General features: G+C 45.9%; 2 protein-coding genes across 2 annotated transcripts in view; both read right to left on the bottom strand.

Moving 5' to 3' along the window:
* The window catches only part of LOC115394103 (zinc finger protein 45-like), a 1,173,573-nt gene that overhangs the window by 939,871 nt on the left and 212,874 nt on the right, over nucleotides 1-20,828 (bottom strand). The gene's annotated exons all lie outside the window — the stretch shown is intronic.
* On the bottom strand, nucleotides 15,269-16,699 carry prmt6 (protein arginine methyltransferase 6). The gene has a single exon (XM_030099371.1). It carries the CDS (start codon nucleotides 16,663-16,665, stop codon nucleotides 15,610-15,612), a length of 1,056 nt encoding a protein of 351 aa, XP_029955231.1. The 5' UTR covers nucleotides 16,666-16,699; the 3' UTR covers nucleotides 15,269-15,609.

The raw sequence follows: 20,828 nt of genomic DNA, 5'->3' as shown, positions 1-20,828 counted from the left end.
ATCCGACTGAAGGCCAAGGCAAAAACCATCTGCAGATTAGAACTTTAATAAATGCTATTATAAGTGAAGCAAGTGCACAGTCCTGAAGTGTTCTGCTGAAAATCAGCCCGGAGTCAAAGTTATTGAGCGTTAAAATGCAAAGCAGCGATGAAATCAGGCATGTTTGACTTCAATGAAAAGCAGCCGCACGTGTAAAGAAGTGAGCAAGAGGAGAAACCGCGTTCCACACTCATCCGCCAGACAGAGCCGCTCGCGCCATGACGCGCTGAAGCTGGGCCAATTGGACGCCGCGCGCCACAAATGTAATTATGGATGATGGATAGACAACGATCAGGTCATAAGTTCCACAAGGGGGCGCATCTGAAAACACCCGGAGGGGGACGGTGTCAAGTTTTGGATGCGTTCAAGGTCGCTTCAGCTTTTAAGACCACAAGTTACGAGTATTTCCGCTCGATTCGGAAATTGTGAGGAAATTGCAGAGCGCGTGTTCGTCCTCCTGACGGGAAGGACAAACACGAGCAGAGACAGACTAGAACTTCCATCTGATCCCAGGACTCCCAATTCACCGTTCAACACAGAAAGTAAACTTCACAGGCAAGAGGGAACTCACATTTCTCCACTGCTCCCCTCGGACCGCTCGCCCTCCTAACGCCGCTCAACAAGTTCAGAGCCGCAGAATGAGCGTGAATGAGGAAAGAAGCTCTTTAAGACGCGCTCCTGAGCGGGAATGTGATGAGTGCGCACGTCAGTCTCGGCGGAATCGCTGCGCGCACCATCCCTCCATCTCTCGCTCTCGTTCCAATCAAGTGGAGGATTTTCCTGCCACTTCAAAACAAATGAGTGATCGCCGTCCCGGGGGCTCGGTCAGCAGCGCGCCGGCTGCAAACGGGAGGATTTCTGAGCGGGAGCTCTGGTGCCAAAGTGTCCATCATCCTCTCTCCAAGTGTCATTCCATCACGGCGTCAGTCTGATGCGCATTGATGTCCGCAGCAAAGAGAGAGAGGGGAAGAAAAAAAAAACCTTTACTGCAAAAGAAACTTTGACCCGCCGAGGTGCGTCCCTCCTATTCTCAAGCGCTTTGAAATCCCCTCATTTCCAAAGACTCCTGCGTGCCGATCTCTCTATGCGCGAATCTCATCCCTTTCTCCCCTCTTCTCCCGGGCTAAGAATAGGTTTCAGCCACTTCAGCGGAGACATGAATCACACCAATTAGTCCCGGCCGCCGCGAATATCCGCCTCGCGTCAACGGGTCTTCTGCCGGCCGTCTCCCCGGCACGGCGCGGCACCGAGCGCCCAGACGGAGATGGCGGGGAGGATAACGCGCTCCGAGGCTCGATCAGACGAGGCGCACACACTCAGCCCATCCATCCCCCCCTAGCCCCCCCACGCACACCTATGGTTTCTCTCCCCACCCCTCCAGCCCTTCTCCAGCTCGCCTCCGACACCCCCACCCACTCACACACATCGACACGCACCATCCTCTTTCGGGACCTGTTAGAAACTCGGAGGGGAGGAGGATCGCCTCCAGTCGAGCCCCTTTCAGTGGAGTTCATCACCCGAGTCGTCTGAGCGCGTTAAATTAACCAAGAAACACGGGCGTTAACCTAATAGAGCCCCAAAGGAATTTCTGCGTCCGGGAAAAGCAAAAGGCGCACAGAGGCGGGCTGTTTCCACTACAAAACGGATTTAAAAACAAGAAAAAAATCCACGTTGTTTAACAAAATATATTATCAGCTGTTCACTTTGAGAACTGGCGGCTGAGCATCAGTGCAATTTAAGGATAGGCGTCTGTAGAACAATTTTAGCACGTGGATTGGCTGAAACATCCCCGTGCGTAATGGTTTCAAAAGAAAAGAAATTTAAATAAAATCAGGCGAATTGGGCGTCTTCTAAGATGACAGCGTTAAACTGACTATTCAAACGTTAATGTAATATCAATGCAACAGAACGAATTTAGAAAACTGAATTTATGAACTATTTATAATTCACATTTAAAACCCAAAAGGGACGCTTTTCAGAAAGTCACGTGGAGCCCACGATGATGGCTCTTTTTTCCCCCGCTAAGCAAATTTCGGAGTCCTCCATATTCCCACACCTTAATTAATCACAGTGAAGCGTGAGTACAGGTGGCAGGGGGGGCAGGAGCTCCCGTCACGACAGGGGCGCACAGGTTCGCCTCCCAGCAGCTTGACAACTCCCGACACAGCTGAGTGTGTCCACGTCTGCATCCAGCCTCTGAAGGCCAAGAAAGGCCCCCAGTGAATCCAGTACACCACACCTTCACCTGCACGGCTAAAACCCAGTGACAGTGTCAGGAAGAGATGGACTCACTTCCCAGAGACGGGGCGTCAGCCACTTTTAAAGTCAGAGATACGGATAGATCCAAAAAGACTGGCAAAATCAAAGAACACCCTTTCTCTTCTTTATAATTAAAATCTTGTATGTTGTGATCGCCAGACTACAGAGCATGACTAATCCATTCAGATGTGGCATTTCCGTCTTGGATCTGTGCGCTCACAACCTCCTTTAAACACATCGTGCAGGTGGATCCTTCATAAATTACAGAGTGAAAGATGTGTGCTGGAAGAAACCGTAAATCATCAATGGCTTCCATAGTGTCAGAAAACAGCATTAAGGGTTTTTTTTCGGTATAGCACCAAATGTGTTGCTTGTGTTGTTGAGAGCATCTCCACGCACGGCAGCGGTGGAGAGTGGTGGTGAATGAAAGTAGAAAAAAGACAACCTGGTTATTTAAAAAAAAAGAAAGATAGAAAAAAAGAAAAATAGCTTGAGTTCTCAAAATAGTCGGCTTACTTTCTGTAATCACGACGCACAATTTGGCCACCCACTCAGCGCGCGTCGCGGCGCAGCTTCAAAACTTTACGCGCTCCGCCATCCAGTTGGAGATTAATGAAATCAAAAGAAATCGGCCGCCTGAGCCTCTCACCTGCTTCTCAGCGCTTCATATCGTCGGGAGCAGCCCGTCATGTCGCCTATTGCAGCCAAATAAATCCGCTTTAAAACGGGACATCTTCGCGCGGCGCAGGAACGAGAGGCTCGGCGCGGCGCGGAGGCGACCCGCTCGTCTCCGCCGCTCCCGGGGAATGGTGGCGCGCGGCTCCCGGCGGCGCGGCGCCCACGGCCGGGCACGCAGGTGGAGATCCTCTCGGAGGGAAATCAGTGAAGCCAAATGCACCTTAAGCTCACGAGGGGAGAGGCGAAGCGGCGGGTGTATTTATTCATGTAAAGAACAGAGCAGGTTCCAGAGCGCGGGAGACGCGGAGTGACCAGACTCCGAGCTTTCAGACACAATGAGGCGCGCAGGCTTTGACAACTGACTTTCACCTGAAGTTTAATTCTTTGCTGAAGCCAGCGAGCTTCGGGTGGCTGCAGCCACGGACACAAACGGCGATTTCATTATTTTATGAATCGCGTTTCTTCGGGGAGTCGCTTTTCCTCGTGCGTGTGGCCACTGAGACGGTTTATTGTGTAAATATGTGAACACATTAAAAATTCCAACAGCAGCTCCGCAGGAGGAGTGGGAGGGAAGCCTTTTGGACTGCTCCGCGCCAGATTATCTTATTGCACATAACACGCTTGCATTAAAGACTGGATGGTAAAAAAATCAGTCTCTTATTTTTCCCCACGGACTCTGAAATCCGTGGGGATTGTGCTAATTGTGGTTTTAATTTCAGGCAACTCAAGCTCTGTTGCAACTGAACTTGCAGCAGTCATGTTGTGAATATAGACAAAGAAAACCTGGAACACACTGCACATTTAAAGATGCATTAATAAAAAAAAGATGGATTGTTTTTGACACCAAATAGATTTAGACTGCAAAGAACTAGATAAAAAAAAAGAACTCCTTCCTTCATGCCAGCCAATCAGTGCAGAAAAGTTCACATTTCCAATTCAACTATTCCTTTTTATTTGTTCACTTTGTTTTAATAAGAAAACCAATGAATTCCAGCTGCTTATTTGTCCTTTTTTTTTTTTTTGCAGGTTCATCAAAAAGTCCTACTACAAAAAGGTCCTCAAGGTCACAAATCTAAACAAAACTCTTGTTTGAGTGCCTGGTGCTCATTAAGGGGTTATGTAATCCAGCATGCTCACAGCATTCTGACATGGCCAGTTTGTGTTTGATGGGATAATTCTCACCCTGGACAGAACCCAGGACGCAGTTCTGACTGTCTCATAGCTCTTCTTGATGGCAGTCATGCTGTTAGCAGACCGTTCTCAGATTCACATTTTTGAGCACACACTGAAGAAACTGCAACACAATGCAGTTTGAAAGTTTCAGAGAATAAAGTCTGACTGTTATCAAGGAAAGTCCAAACTTACACGGTGAATTATATGCTGCAATAGACAGAATAATGTCCACTGCAGAGCTTTTGAAGCTATTGCTTTTTGCTGGCTTCCTTTTCGGAAGCCAAAAGAATAAACACAGGTTCTCTCTCGTTTGTCGGTGTTCTTTGGCAGGTTTGGCTCAAACGATGGGTTTGGAAAGCAGCCTGTGAGAATATTTCAAGGCTGCAGATCTCAACAGAAAGCGGCGCTCGCCATCAAACACGATGAGGATCAGCATGCCGGGTGTAGCCTAACATGTCCATTTTGTTTTATGAGTCAGTCCAGAGCTGTCTGGAATAATCTCCCACTCCGCTCGAGTCTTCGCGGAGAGGCTGAGGTTACAGCGCTGACCGGTGGAGACGCCGTCAACAGCCAAAGTCCACACATTGATATTCCTCAACACAGTGTGGCTGCAGAACGTGCACCGTGCACGCGGGCTGGAAACACACCAACGCTGCGACTGCTTTTTATTGGCCTATTTCCTTTTAAATAAAGAGATGAATTCAGGTCAGTTGCTCATTTGTCTGTATTCTCTGGCAGGTTCGGCTGAAAGGCTTCAAAAGCAGCATGTGATCCAGAAAGAGAACGTTCAGGGCTGCAAATCTCCACATGAGTCACTCGTCAATAAACCCTATCTAACCCAGCTTGTCTGTCGCCGTCGAGCGCGGCCGTTTTGTTTTATGGGGCGGTTCAGATCCCTCCTAATTCATCCCTCACTTCGCGGGAGTCACAGTGGAAAGGTTAAGGATACAGTGCCGACTGGCTCGGCGCCGGAGACAGCTCTTCACGCCGCTGCCTTTCTCTTTTTCCCTCTTCTCTGCGAGCCCAAGGGCAGCTCGCCTGACATGAACCTCTTTTTTTTCTAATTCACTCAGCGACAAGAAAGAGGAGAACACTGTGGAAAGCTACCGGAGAGCACATTTAATTCCCACTTATTGACTCAATAGAAAGACACCACATAAAATGTTCACTCACACTACATTTCTGAAGCTCATCTGCCGACGGTTAAGCCCTTTTCTGTCTTTTCTTCAAGGCCTAAAAACACTAAGCTCATGAAGGCTGGGGTTTGCACAGGGATTCTGTAAATGAAGGCAGGCACCAATAAAAGTTTAAAGCACTTCAACATCAATTAACACGTTAAGAAGCATGTCAGACAAGACTTGCCAGAGGTCAGGAGGGAGAACGAATGAAGAATCTGTCTGAATGTTAAAGAGTGTTATTCAAAAAAAAAAAAAAAAAAAAAAAATCACACAAAGACCGAATGACCATGTGCATATTCAAATCTCTCCGAGTTCAGTTCATGGCTCCCCGCTGGAGGGACCATAATACCGCGGCCCTGTCTTCCTGTGTCTCACTTCCACTCCACCGCGCTGTTACCTTCTTTTTCATCTTGTCGTTTCTCGTGATGGTTATTAGAGAAATTGATGTGTAAAGCTGTTTTTGCACATCCTTGTCTGGCGGACGCCGGGCACGGAGGTATTGAATTTTTGCGCCTGTTCAATGAAGGGTAATGTTGCCTTTATCCGGAGGAGGCGGAGGGCAGAGGAGGAGGGCCGGGGCAGGGTATTCATAAAGGAACGCTGCGTTTCGGCCGCAGTCCGACGGACTTTTACACGAGGCAGAATACAGCTGCGTCATCCAGCAAAGATGCAAATTCAGGCAAATCTGCAGAACAGGCAGTGGCGACTCCCACGGGCCAAAGTCGTACTCCAACCCAGAAGTACTGACTCGCAGATAAATGCCTCTGCTCACCGGTTCACATGTGGGGAGGACTGTCTGAGGAGTGGAATCGGTGAATGAACTCTACCTACATGGCAGATTCCCGACTTCAGCAGTCAGCATGCTTCACGTGATCAGTCACATTCACACGGACATGAAAGGAGACAGCTGCCACGCAGAGAGGGAGCAGCGAGAGGTTCAGCCTCTCGCCCAAGGATCAAACTGCCAACACTGGGATTTGACTCCACTTCACCCCAGGAGGAATGTAAACGCTTTCATCTGATGTTGTTTTAACTAAAATGGGACAAATAAAGCACATTAAGCTATACACCTGTTTCAGTTGTCTGTATTGGTATAGTTTAAGCTTTAGTTTTTACATTATTCAAAAATCATTCACCACAAAAAGCATCTCAAAAATGCTTCCAGCACAATAAAGGCCTTTTGCTGATTCATGCGTTGGATGTGAGGACGTCTCCAAAAACAATGAGCAGTTTTTATTTGTCAGCTAACTTTAAAGCACAGTAAACACCATCAATATCTGGCGTTGCCAAGGTACTTGGCAGGTGCAGCCTGCGCCGACCATCTTGGAGAAGTCGCCACAGTTCTACTGTGGATTCAGTCTGTCTCAGTGTCTCTTCATGTAATCCCGGGCTGAGTCCATGATGTCGAGATCAGGGCTTTGTGGGGGCCAGACCATCTGCTGCGGGATTCTTGTTGCTGAAGATAGTTCTGTGTGACTTCTGTCTGAGTGTTCGGGGTCGCCGTCATGCTGGTGGATAAATTCGGGGCCATCGAGATTCTCAGTCTCGGTGACGAACGGGAACAGAAATATCTCCAGTGCTTAAAACTTTTGGTGGAGGAAATATCCTGATAATGTAATTAAATTATATTCTGGCTTGAAGCAGCGTGTTGTATTTATTGATATTAGAAACATTTGAAAGGTGTTTATTCCTCCATCCATACCAGTGCTGCAGGCGACTGCAGTTCCAATCAGCCAGTAGAGAGAGAGAGAGACGGACTCCCACACACACTCACCCACTTAACCAAGGTTTGCATATCGATGGCGTCATGAGCAGGAACAGGAAGAACATGCAAACTCTACACAGAATCTCACCTGATCCTTACTTCAAACTGAAGCAGTTTTGGCGCCCGCCAGTTTGTGCTCAGTCCAGCTCCGACTGCTCAGTGTTCAAACTTTCATGGCACAAAGTGAGGAGAAACAGTTCGCATCACTTCCATTTGACTTTGCCTCTGGAAGCCTGGAGTGATGAAGTGAATAAGGTGAAGAGGTGAACGGCAACGGCGTCGTCGTTCCTCCGAGCTTCCGAAAATGCAAAAGAAATGTGGCGTTTCTTGGGGGGAGAGGGACACCTTGAGAGAGTCGGGACGGACAGAGAGAGCACAGGACGGACAGAATGGGGTCAGCGCCGCCACCTTCACGCACCTGCTCGGTTTGGACTTTGTGTCAAAGGTTTTTATCAGGCGTCGCTCAGCCGCCGCTCCGTCCCTCCACTCCAATCTGCCGCCTCCAGACCGCCGCTGCTTATCCAGCCGTCCTAAACCCATAACCCAGCTCGCCCAAATTGAAATATCATATTAAGTTATAAAACAATACCTGAGAAGAATTACATGGTGGCGTAATCCAAAAAGTGCATGATTGAAAAGGGATTAGCGGGGCGGAGGAGGAGGGGCACGCTGCTGGTGGATTTGTACTTTGCTCACAGGCTGCGGGCCGCCTGCCTCGGGCTGATTGTGAATCGGGGCCATCCCATTCAGATTTACGTGCCCCTGCCAGTGATTTGGGATTTGCTTTCCTTAACAGGCGCCGTCCAGATCTGTCCTCGCCGCGCGGTGTGTGTCCGTCCGTGAAGTCGCGCCTCGCCGCTCTCGGCTGGATGCATTTCTGATAGGCGGCGGCTTTTCTCAGCCCAGATTTGCAGCTCGGGGGTAGAATAAATACTGTTTGTCATTTAAATAAGTGTACGGTTTTATTACTGTTGAGAAAAAATAATGTATGCCGCAGGAAGGAGTTATTTTTGGGGTTGAGCAGTGGGCACAAGGGTCAGATTGTGTTGCTAATGATAATGATGACAAATGGTCTGGCCGGCTGGGGCCCGGAGGAACGGAGTCCTCCACTCCGGGGGCCGGTCCACCAAATTAGCTTTTGTCAATACCATGTTCCCAATTTGTCCTCGCAGGATGTGCTGACAGGAATATTGGTTACTGTAACTGACTGTGGGAATTGAATCCCATTGGCTTATTCACGCTGCCATTAGCATACCGGGATGAATGAGCGGCTCCGATTAGATCCTGTGCGCCACCAGGGTCCAGTCGGGTTTCAGCGCCGATCGAAAAACACGCTCCGGAGAACGACGTCCACTGATTATCCTGTTTGCTTATGAAGGATAAAGTTAATGATTCACACTGTAGAGCAGACAGTACGGGAAACATGTGAACCCAGACTCCGTTCTCTGCTCAGTGAGTCCTTTTACACGTCAGTTTAAAAGGTTATGAGGAGAGGGACGTCTTTTTAACCACATTTCATAAGCGAACACAAAACAATCTGGATAAATCCGGAGTGGTGTGGAGACACCGAACTAAACAGCACCTTCATTTTGGCGGCTGGAGCTGAGTGTCTCAGGCTGTGGTCGGACGTGGGGAGCGGCCCGCCGTGTTCCCGTCTCCCGACAGGCTGAAGAGTCCCAGACAAAGCGTATCGCCTCCGTCACTTCACTACTGCATCGCCACAGGACGGCCTGTCTTTAACGCTCTCACAATGCAGTGAGTCTCGGGATGTTTGAAAGCACTCTGGAAGTGTAAACACCTCTCAAACACGTCAAATCAGGTCTATTTTTATATATCTGTCCTGCTTTTCCTGGTTTTACATTATTTCCAGATACAATAAAGGCCTAAATGTAACTAATTTAGTAGAGAAAGTGGTGCACGATCTATTTCTATAAGCTTAATACATGCAAAACTGATCTCCTAATGAAGGATGGATTCCAGGACAGTTGTTACTGTGGAAGAGGAAATCTTATAGATCACAAACTGATGAAGATTTAAAGGCATAACTGTTAAATCTGTATTGTTTTTTTCTTTCTAAAAATTGAATTTCTTGATGAATGGCATCACTTGAGTGTCATCGTGGCTCCAACTCCAACCGTTAATGATATTTTCGTCTAAAATTAGAAATACAGTCCATTAATTAACATGAGACTCAGGAGCAGAACAGGAGTGAAAAAAAAATCAAGGAGCTTCACATCGTTCTAAGCTTATTCAATCAATACAGAGAGACATGTGGAGGCAGAGGTTGACATCACACCCAATGCTTTGGTGTCTCTACAATCCAACAAGATCCAACAAGACCGCAGACCTGCTGAAATCCCGAGTCTTTGGAAGAGTTTCACTGAGTCGGTCGACAGTTCGACCGTTTCCTCACTACAAATCCAGACTGACGTGGAGCAGCGTTCGGTATCATTCCTTCACCATTACGACACTGGACAGCTTTCGAGGCATGAACTGGAGCAGCTCTGGCATCGGGGGAGAGAATAAACAGAACCTGCTGCCGACGGCCAGGAACCCTCAGGCTGGGCGTTCAGACGCGACCCCTGGCAGAGGCGGCGGCCAAACCCGGCCTGGAGCGGCGGCAGAGGGGCCCTGCTTGAATCTCCCGGCAAGATTAGTGGAGGAATCCTGCAGCACTTAACAGATGTTCATTTCTGCTTTTTTTTTTTGGAACAGATAAACATTTTTAATTGCTAATTCTGCTGCAAAATAGTTAATTCTGTAGGCAGCAGAGGCTGTGGAGTTGGACAAAGCTTTATCTGCTCTGAGATTGTCAAAATTAAATTCATACATGAAACAAATGCACTGTAAATACCTGAGAGCAATCTGAGGGGTCAGGGGAAAGCCTTTTCCTGATGGGAAGTCTACATTACCCACAATGCAGTGCGTAGAGCTAAAAGTTTTACTCATCCTTCACAACAGTGGTATTGATCCATCCCTCCTGCTTTATGTTGACATCACTCAGATTCACGATGAAATGACTTTTCACAGCTAATAGATGATCCATACTTTACTTTCTAGACGGCAGGAGTCTCGATCTTTGTCTAAAAGTTGAAACAAGAGTCCTAATAGCAGCATCTCTCAGTCCGGCCCAGGTCCTCCAGTGAACAATGGTCCTGAAATCAGTGTGATTAATTTGAACACACTCTGTATTGATTGGTTTCTAAATTGCTGTACGATACAACATGAATAATCCCATTTCAAGTTTCAGCACTTGCCTCTAATGGCTTCCAAATCATTCCAGGCAGAAATAGATCACAATTAGTTTAGGACTTGGCGCTGGACAGTGAGCGTGCATGCGGGAGGGTGATTCTGGGCTGAGCAGCGGCTGCCTGCGCCACTTTTGACATTTCCATTCACTGGACACCTTCCTTTGTTCTGCCTGCAGGGCTGCTTTTTTCTTTTTCTGTTTTTTTTTTTTTTGTTCAGGCACCTGTGGAGACTGAGCGGGGCCTTCAGCCACATTAGGAGCGGTGCAAGAGTCCAATGCCATTTGAGTGAAAAATAAGATTGGCTAGTTTTGTTTTTCCTCTTTATCACACATAAAAGTGTTTGTTTTTTTCTTTTTTCTTTTCATCCAAACAGTAAATGACCCTGATGTCTGATCCTAAAAGAACATTTTATCGCTTGACACCAAGAACACAACATCACAAGACTGCCTGTTTCCCACAGAGTGATGATGGAAATAACAACCGGGACACACACACACACACACACACACACACACACACACACACACACACACACACACACACACACACACACACACACACACTACCTGTGGGTAGAATTCATGTACGGGCCTCTCTGTGTGAAGTTTGCATGTTCTCCCTGTGTGAAGGGTCACCCGCAGTGCAATGAGCTTCATCTGACGTTTGAGGTCGATCAGTGGCTATAAATTGACCACAGAGTAGAAAACAGAGAGATGGATGGAAACAACATGGTGGATACAAAAGTATTGATTTTCTTGGGGAGGAGTATAAAATTGAAAACCAGACATCGCGTGGAAATAATAGAAAAATGATCAAACCAAGCTTTGCAACTGCATTAAAACTCCCTGGCATGGACAACATTATATAGTAAGACCATAATGAATACTGCAGGTGCATCAGCTGCACTTTAAATTCAATATAAAACATACAAGAGCTCTATGAAGCTCTCTGCCATTACTTCAATAGTGCCTTCAAACAATCTACTTCTTAAACTCACTTCCAGTGTTTTCTCTTTTGTTTTGACTTAATTTTTTAATCTCATTTTCTGGTTTAACTTCCATGCTTTTCTCTGTGTTGCATTAATTCCAATTAAACTATTTTGTGAATTTGTGAAAAGGGTCTTAATTAATAAGCCATTTACTGCAGATCTTGGTGCAGATATGAGCAAAGCTCAGCGATTTGGGAGAACCTGACCACAGGAGGGTTCAAGTCTTCCTGACTTTGAGTCATTAGAGAATAAAGACTTGACGTTATCGTCACCCATTCAGCATCCTGCATCAACATTACTGAGCTGGAATGTTTGTAAAATTAATATTCTCATAACTATGAAATGTTGACCTTCAAAAGCAATTAAGCTGTTTGTTAAGACAAAACTGCACCAAAGGGCGAATGTAGGCGTCAGACTGCGGCTCAGGCTGTGCAGCTTCCCTTGTTTGTCTTTTGTGCATCAAAAATATTCTCAAAATGGTTCAAAAAGTTTTACATTTCAAGGTTTTATTTCTTTATTTTGTTCATGTTTCCTCTTATTAGACCCAGAAGGTTCCAGCAGATGCTGTACTTGGATGACCATGTTTAATTCGCTTGCAGCAGATTAAACTTTGTTAATATTATAGCTCTTTCTTTGAAATGTGCACAGTTTAATGCTGACCGCTCTGTCTGGACGTCAGGTGAGGAATCGCTGCTCCAGACAGTCGATAACGCTGCAGTGACGCAAGAATCGATGTTCCAAACCAGGATGAGCCGTAACAAACTGAAGGGATCAAAAAGTCAAAACAAACAAAAAAAAAAACCTGATGATTAAGATGCAGTTCAGCTAATTCTTTATTTCTTGCCTCAAAACCTGACAATGCTCTTGATTTCTAGGCACTATAACTTCTGATTAACTCCCAAAGTGTTCATTAGAGAGCGGGTCCACCGAGATAAAAGAACACCAAATTTAAGGCGATGAAGAGTGAAAAATGAATTTGCGGTACTTTTGTTGAAAATCAGAGCGTTCTGTTTAATCAGAATTCATGAAAAGGAGCGGCTGGTCCACACCAAGTGGCTGAGAGACGGAGAAACAATCAGTCTGCAGAGGATGCTCCAATTACATGAAGGTGTAATCAACACATTGCCCTTCCTTTGACCCCGGAGATGAATCATACCCCAGAAAAAAGAATGAGAAATAAAAAGCACCAGCAGAACTCACGCTTCTTTAAGTTTTTCCATTCCTAATCTACCCCTGTTTGCTAAACTATATTGCACATACACTGCCAGGACATCATTTACATTCCTCTCATCTTATTAAGCTGAAGTCCTTCTGCAGACTGCATCCTGTTCGGCGTCCATGTTTACTGAAGGAAGTGAGAGGCGGAGGCTTCAGTCTGAGTCGATGTGAAGCCATTAGGGAGCTTTTTTTTTTGTGGAGGAAAATTTAAATATGCAATTTTGATGAACATAGATGAGTTTTGTGAAGATTAATCAACACAGAGAGCAGAGCCTTTATAATTAATCACATGAGATGCAGCGCACGTCTCCAGGAAGAGAAGAGAGACACATTCAAGCTGCAGCAGGAGACAGAAACGCTTTCGATTGATGAATTGACAGATTTTATTAATCACATGTCAATACTGATTGAACTGTTAAGTGTCTGCAATCAGATTGTCTTGTTGTATTCAGGGACTGAAAAAAACCTGGACTCATCAGGATTAATGCACACACACACACACACACACACACACACACACACACACACACACACACACACACACACACAAAACACCATTCACTCATTAGGTGTTGATGTTGAACGGCACACACATAAGTTTACTGCTATTGCTATGATAAATACACATCAGTGATTGAAATATTATTACATGACTTTGTTTATCCTTATTGGCACTATAATAAAGTAATACTGTTATTACTAAATATCGTCTGCTGTGTGTGTGTGTGTGTGTGTGCGTGTCTCAAATAAGGATTTATAGAGAGATTTCAAAATAATGTAGCTTCTTCTCTCCTTTTCCTGTGGATAATGGACAAGGCTGACGTTCCACTGGTCACTGTTGTTGGGGAATTTAAATCTCTGCAAAACGACCGTGAAAGGGATTCTTTTGGTGCCTGAGTGCTCGGGGTGTGACGAGATCTCGTGCAACGTGATCTCGCGAGATTAAATCATGAGCGGACTGGACAGGAAAACGGCCAAAATACGGTCAAAATCCAGTTTTAAAGTCAGTTTCAGGAGTATCTCAAGTGTCCTGCAGAAGCTCCTGATGTGTCTTAGTTTAATAAAGCGTCATATTCTGGTGTTGCGTTTGTTTACCGAGCAGCAGAGCGTGGAGCTCCAGGTTCCGTGTCTTCTTTTCCGGTTTATTTCTGACAGTTAGAGTTACAGCGCCACCTAAAGGCTCGGCATATGCACTACATTGTTTTAAATCGTCAGACCGAGATCAATACCGAAATTATTCCTGATCCAGGCAAATTCAGGCTCAAAGTTTTCTTTTTATTCAACCATGAAGTTTTTGTTTTTTTTTAGATTTTATTCACCAGATATGATACAGGCATTTATAAGATTATGTACAAGAAGCACCATTGTGGGGGAAAAAAATCTGCTTTTATTTATATTTGAACAAAGAGTGGCTAGTCTAGAATTATTCACACCCTTATCATTAATTAAAATAAAAGTCTTCATTAGCTATTACCGCAATTAAACTCTTCCTATAATTACTGAGCAGCTTGTTTCATGTCTTCACTGGTATTTTTGACATTTTCAGCAATGAACTCCAACTGTTTTACTTTATACATGTCCTCCATTTAGTCTTCATAGCATGACATGGAGACGCGCTCGGTTTTACTGCTGGATGTCAGCAGCGTCCTCCAGACCCAGGGTCAGCTGTTCTTTGGTTGGATTCTGTGCATTTCTGTATGTTTACAGACATTTCTGTGTGTGAGTGTGGAGTTTATATGAATGTCAACCCGACAAATGAGCAAAGGAATTGAAAGAAAACTGAATGAATGGAACTCATGTAAGAGGTGAGAGGGCCGTGGGATCATCTTTACAGAAACGTAAAAAATGTGGCGCCGTGACATTCTCAGCAGAACGGAGACTCAGGTTTAGTTTGTCATTTACAGATCAGAGTGAATTAAAGTGAAAGAACCATCAGTCACCTTTAACCTAACGTAGGACCTTCAGACCCAAAACAGTCATTTATTTCTATTTTTTCAGTATAAATCACAGCACATACACACTTGACCCCCACTGAGAAGTCAGCAAAAACAATACAGCTGAACGATGAAATGAAGCGAGGACCCATCGGGAACCAGGTAACGTTTCCGGTCGATTGGAAGTCCAATCAATAACCATAAAACATGGAACCGTCTGCTACAATACTGACAAAAACTACTTATGTCCCTTTTAAACTTAAACATGAAGAAAATAAACACTGCTGGTACAAACTGTGCCGTTCAAAAGCAAAGTTTTCCTGAAGTCGGTGGTTTCTGCAGACAGATGATGGAGCGTCCAGTTTTTATTCAAAATAACGAGCCAATCTGGACCGAGCGCCGGAGCGAGCAAGGCAAACACCTGCAGCCTCCTGCCTGACTGCGGCCGCTCCAAATCAATATATCGGACCAACACTCATTTGAATGCAACATTTTGGTGAGACTCCACACAATATTCATGATTGAATTTGATCAGAATATCAGATGTCTGCAGCATGCGTCCAAATTAATCCAACACAATCCAAACAGGCTTCTCACAGCGAGGCCACCCTTGGATTTATTCAGACTCAGAGGGTCAAACACTGTTTTGAATGTTCCTGATGCACAAAACCTTCATTGCATTTTAATCTAATTAGTAGAGATACTTTTTTTAATTTTTATTACAAGTCCCGAATTATGAAAATTAAAATGTGTTTCTCAGTGAAGGAAATTTGGTAATACTTCCATTGTATGTTGCAGAAAAGAACAGGACATTTTATTGGTTACAAAATCTGGTAATTGTTAGATGGATTGATTTTTTTTTTTTTAAATATAACCACTGACTGCAGAGCTTCTGCATAATATTAAAATGTGTTCACATGAGACTGATTTGAAAGGGGTGAGGTTTGAGGTTTATTTTCCATTTCAGGAGTTATTTATGAGGTATGAGAGCAGGCGTGACTGAAAACCCTCTCAGGTCAGACTGGAGATCAAGTTTTACTGTAACAACCAGGACAAAGAAAAAAAACCTAAACTCTTCACAGTGAGCGCGTGGAGCTGAAACAGAGGGGCCAGGTGAGGAGTGGCATTAAAGCTGAGGCTCGCGGCTCCAGTCCGGGATGGAGAACGTCTTGGACTGCGTCCTGTGCTCCCCCACCGTGAAGTCCACGCGGATGCAGATGAAGCGCGCGCTCTCCTCGGACGGGAACATGCGCACCTCCCCGGTGACCGGGGTGTCCTGCTCCACGCGCACCGGCGCGTCCAGGTACAGCACGGCCTGCTTCCAGTGCGTCTCCGGCTTGAACGGGGACGTGGAGAGCACGAGCGGCTGCGGCTTGTCCGGGCACGTGAAGCTGACGGTGAAGTAGACGCAGAAGGCGTTGACGGCCGCCGAGCCGAAGCACTCGCACCTGAAGTGACCTTTGACCGCGCGCAGCTCCTCCAAGGTCACCGTGTTGAGGTCCAGCTCGGCGAAGCGGGCCGGGTGGGACAGCACGTCCTCCACGGTCACCGTGTTCACGGTGATGTCCGAGTTCATGATGCAGCCGCGCGCGAAGTCCGACATGCAGGACATGTCCACGCCGTACTGCTCCTTGACGGTGTACCAGAAGTGCAGGCGGTCCTCCGCCACCGGGTCCATGATGGGCGCGATGTAGAGCTCGGCCCGGCTCGGCAGGATCAGCCCGCCGGGCTTCAGCCAGCGGTCCCGCGCGTGCAGCACCGAGTCCAGCATGGACTCGTGCAGGAGCGCGTAGCCCATCCACTCGCTCACGATCACGTCCACCATCTCCGGGAGCTGCACCGTCTCCACCGTGCCCCGCACCACCTCCACCGTGTCCTCCAGCCCGTTGTGCCGGACGATCTTGGCGGCCTGCTCGGCGATGGAGCACGCCTCCACGGCGTACACCTTCCGGGCCCCGGCCTGGGCGCAGAAGATGCTCAGCACGCCGGTTCCTGCTCCCACGTCGAGCACGACTTTCCCCTGCAGACACTCGGCGTTCCGCAGGATCGCGTTCCGGTACGTGCTGGTCCGCACGTGGTCCGCTATCATCTCCTCGTGGATGGTCACATCGGTGTAGCTGTCGAAATACAGCCGGTCCTGCCGGGTTTTATCCAATTTTCTCTTTTTTACCACATGAGACATCTCTGCAGTCCGGGGTTACACACAAGCAGTGTTTTGTTCGAGTACTTCCGGGTCATACAGTCTGGGTCTTGTAGTTCTTTTCGCCCCTCATTAAATAATAAACGGGGTGAAACAAACTACATCTCCCACGAGCGGGCCGACTGTGGCGTTCACGTTCAGGGGGAAATGTCGTACATTTCAGTTCCTCTGCGGTAAATAACGGTTTTGAAAGCGTAACGCGTGTTCCGCTTGTTTTCTCTGAAATCAGAAAACCTGGGGCTGTTCTCAGCTGAGTGTCTGAACGAGAATGTTAGATCTTTTTGCTTTTAATGCAAACCAATTCCAAGCATGACAGTGAAAGTAATAAAACAAGCTGATTCATGTCCCATTATTCTTGGTGCCTGCGCCTAGCAAGGCGCAAAGATTACTCTCCCAGCCGGGCCATGTCCTGGGTTTACACATTTAACTTAAACTTATTCTTCTGACGTGAAAACTTTGCTGGATAATTAGCACTGTTTGGAGCAGCACCACAAAAAGCACATCAGAATGTGTTTAAATTCCGGGAATCGTGTGCTATGACTTTTCTCTGCGTTCCGGCGAATTCTCTGAAAAGTTTGATCACCACGAGGCTCAGTGGTTCTTTGTGTCTCAGGGACTGGAAGATCCCGATCCACCTGAGGGTCGTCAGCCATGTGGACTGAGACCTCCCTTTGTGGGAGCCCAGGGTAAGAAACAGTATCTTGTTTTTCTTTTAATAACCTTTATCAGACTTATCCAACAACAGAATGGAGGAAAAGTTCAGTTGTTTATTTTAACATTGTCAGTGAATCATTGATAATAAACTAGAACCAGTTTTCTTGAATGCGTAAAACTGCAGAAGTGACTCATGGTTGTGAGTTGACTAAATGCTGTGAAACCTTGTCTTTTATTCTATTGTTTTGTCTCACTAAAGGCACTACATAGTGTTGGAAGCCTCCTTCTTCCAAAGCCAGCATCTGTCATGGTGAGTAAACAGTAGGAAGCTGAGCTGGACTCATGATCTCAGTCCTCAACCTTTTATGGGACAAATGAACAAATGCAGTAAGATCAGCCTTTTCCTGCGTCTTTGAAACTACTGAGCTCAGATTTAGAATTGCTCACTTTTGTGATCTAAACTTTTTTTTTTTCTTTTTTAACACCAGTGATTAGAGTGGGAAGATTTTAACAGCTTTTTAAAGACATCCAGGGAACATTTGCCAATAGGCTTCATTGGTCTTAGCGATAGAAAGAAAAGTGAATATTTTATTTGCAGCTCCAGTCATGTTGTGCTCGTTGTAAAATAGTTTTTCTCTCTTTGGTAGGGTTGGCTGGGTTGAGTCCAGAATCCGGCACCTGGCCCGGCGTCTGGACACGGAACCCCGGATTCCCCTGGTCTGGATCTGCCCTGAGACTTTTCCTGGTCCCAAGAAGGCTGTCAGCGGGTAAAGACGTGATTATTCTGTGGAAACATTTGGAGCAAGACGCTCTTCTTCTTCTGTGTTTGTCAACAAGCTGCCTTGTGTGTGTGTGCGTGTGCGTGTGCGTGTGCGTGCGTGCGTGCGTGCGTGCATGCGTGCGTGTGTGTGTGTGTGTGTGTGTGTGTGTGTGTGTGTGTTGTTCAGACAGCAGAGAAGCACCATGTGGTGGCTGGAGCTGATTCCCAGTCAGCAGGAAGTCCGGAGACGGTCACTGGACGTCATGGCTCTGCTGAAAGAGTTCAGCTCTCAAGGTCAGTGTTGTTTATTTGTCATTCTGAAGAAATCAGCCTGTTTCAGTCTTTTTAAATGAGTGGATTTGCTTTTTGGATGTGGTGTTGTTGCAGTGTACAATAAGGCAAACTGGAAAACACACCAAATATAATGTAAAAAGAGAGGAAAAAAAATCCATAAAACTGCATCTAAGTAGTATTTTCAGAAACAGTCGTTTGTAGTTTGCAGCGTTTTATATCCTGTGAAAATTAATTACAGCAGCAAATCATCTGCAGCTTTTTCCCCCCCTATAATGATTACAGATAGTAACTGCCATTTACACAACTACTGTGTCCATCTTCTAATTGCACAGCACAATATGGTCGTTAGCAGCTCTGAGCTTCCCCTGAAGTTGTGTGAGGCAGAGCCCAGCTGCTCCAGGCTCAGCTTCTCTTTCTTGTCGGCGGTCCTGAGGGATCCTCCCCGCTCTCCTTCAGAGGTCTTTGGCAGAAGATGCAGGACAAACGAGCAGGAGCTGTATCCCATTTCAAACAGATGAGGAGCGGGAGGAGGGAAGCAGCGGCGCTCTGAGAGGGAAAAAGTGCAGGAAGACGTTGGGTGGTTTGTCATTTCACTAAAGCAGCCCAATGAAATGCGGGGGAGTGAAATATGCAGGAATTTTGGAAGTGGGTGGGAAAGTGGGCTGCCTTAAAATCACAGATCTTTCATGAGGGAAACGTGCATCTGTCCAAAAATAAGTAGAAAACACCCTGAAATAATTCTGCATGAAATAACCAGATCAGTCACCACAAAGGGAGGATGCTTTGTAATTTTTTCAAGGCAATCACAAACACGATAATACAAAGAAAGCAAAGCAGGAGGAGTGTTTTCCAACGGGAGTCTGCTGGACGGAGGAATTCACATGGTGACTCCGTGTTTTTGGCAGGAGCCTCTGCAGACACACAGGCAGCTGTTGGCAGCTGTCCTCAGCTGTCCTCCTGTCCAGCTTCAGGTGGACGCACCACCGGCTGCACCGCCGGCTGCACCACCGGCCAACACCCGGTTCACACCGTCCTGACAGTCGGCTCGGATATTCATCCTTAGATAAACCAATAAAGTGAAGCAGGTTTGTTTTTTTTTTTAGCTGTTGGAATAAAGCGGTTCTGAAGGATTATGGGTCACACCAGAGAAAAAAAAATGTGCTTTGATGATATTTTTTTTGAAGAAGTTCTGTAATAATTGTGATGGTGAGACTGGAAATAACAGAGTAAGAGTTTTGAAATATTGACCAGATTCTTTGAAGCAAACAAAGAGTTCTGTTTGTGTTTTCTGTGGATCCAAGCCGTCGTTCACTATATTATTATTATTGTTAATACTGGAAAATCAGCAGCCCACCAAAACAAGACTAATTAGCCTGAAAGCAACATGTGCAATATGAGGGTTGATGGGCTTTATTCCTTCAGATTTAATATCATTTTGATGATATTTAACTATTTGGTTTGTTGTATAATTTTCCCATCTGTTGATCAGTTTGATAAATGAAAGGAATTTTATTATTAAAAAAAATGTGCTTATAAGTTTAGTGAATTAAAGCCTTGTTGAATTCACATTTCCCACATTTTTTTTGTCTTTTACCACTGAGGCTATTAAAGGTGCTGTAGGCAGGATTCGGCATCTCCGCCATCTTGACCCATCTAAGATGGCGATTTGAAACCCAGCACAGCCAATCCTGTCCTGTTTTCTCTGAAACCACGCCCTTACGCAAGTTAAGCCCCTCCCACAAGAACGTGTGACGAACGCCCCTCGACCAATCACGGTTAGAGCCTCAGGGGCTCTTCTGATTGGTCAAAGATACCTGGAGCTGTCGAGATTCCTTTTCAGCTCAGAACAGAGACAGATGGAAACGCTGCGCCCTCGCTGCAGTGCAATTATGCTACACTCCTAAAGGATTATCAATGGATACTCTAACATTTAATCCAAAGAAAACACTGAAAAATTAGCATTGACTAGCAAAATCCTGCCTACAGCACCTTTAACTCCCCATGCCTCCATCCTCCCCATGTCCGTTAATAACACAGATAAAGCAGCGAGACACACACACCTTCAGGACAGTTGTAAAATGTTTCACAGTTTTTACAACGTGTGATAGTTTGAGGTTGTGTGAGACTTTTACAATGTTTGATAAAAGATTTGGCGATATATCAATTTCCTACAGCTCAGCATTTTACTAAAATTGAATATTGAAAAATACATCATTTATATCAATAGAGCCGTTATAATTTTATAATCTTGACTTTTAAGAGTCGCTACGTTTTCCAATTTCTCTCCTTGCCGCCCCTTCCTGCATGCTCGCCATTTTCACATTAAGTTTTCAGACAGAACCAACGAACCAGCGGGCAAAAATGTTCTTGCATCTGTTCTATTTATTTGCGATAAAACATTTGGTTTCTGTATGTTTATGCTCTGAACCTCTTCAGT

The sequence above is a fragment of the Salarias fasciatus genome, chromosome 9, assembly GCF_902148845.1.
Source record: "Salarias fasciatus chromosome 9, fSalaFa1.1, whole genome shotgun sequence".
Classification (NCBI taxonomy): Eukaryota; Metazoa; Chordata; class Actinopteri; order Blenniiformes; family Blenniidae; genus Salarias; species Salarias fasciatus.
Note: the sequence above shows the minus strand (reverse complement) of the source record. Positions and strands in the feature narration are given on the sequence as shown.

Coding starts and splice junctions, on each gene's coding strand:
- prmt6 (XM_030099371.1), bottom strand. CDS start 16,665: ATGTCTCATGTGGTAAAAAAGAGAAAATTGGATAAAACCCGGCAGGAC.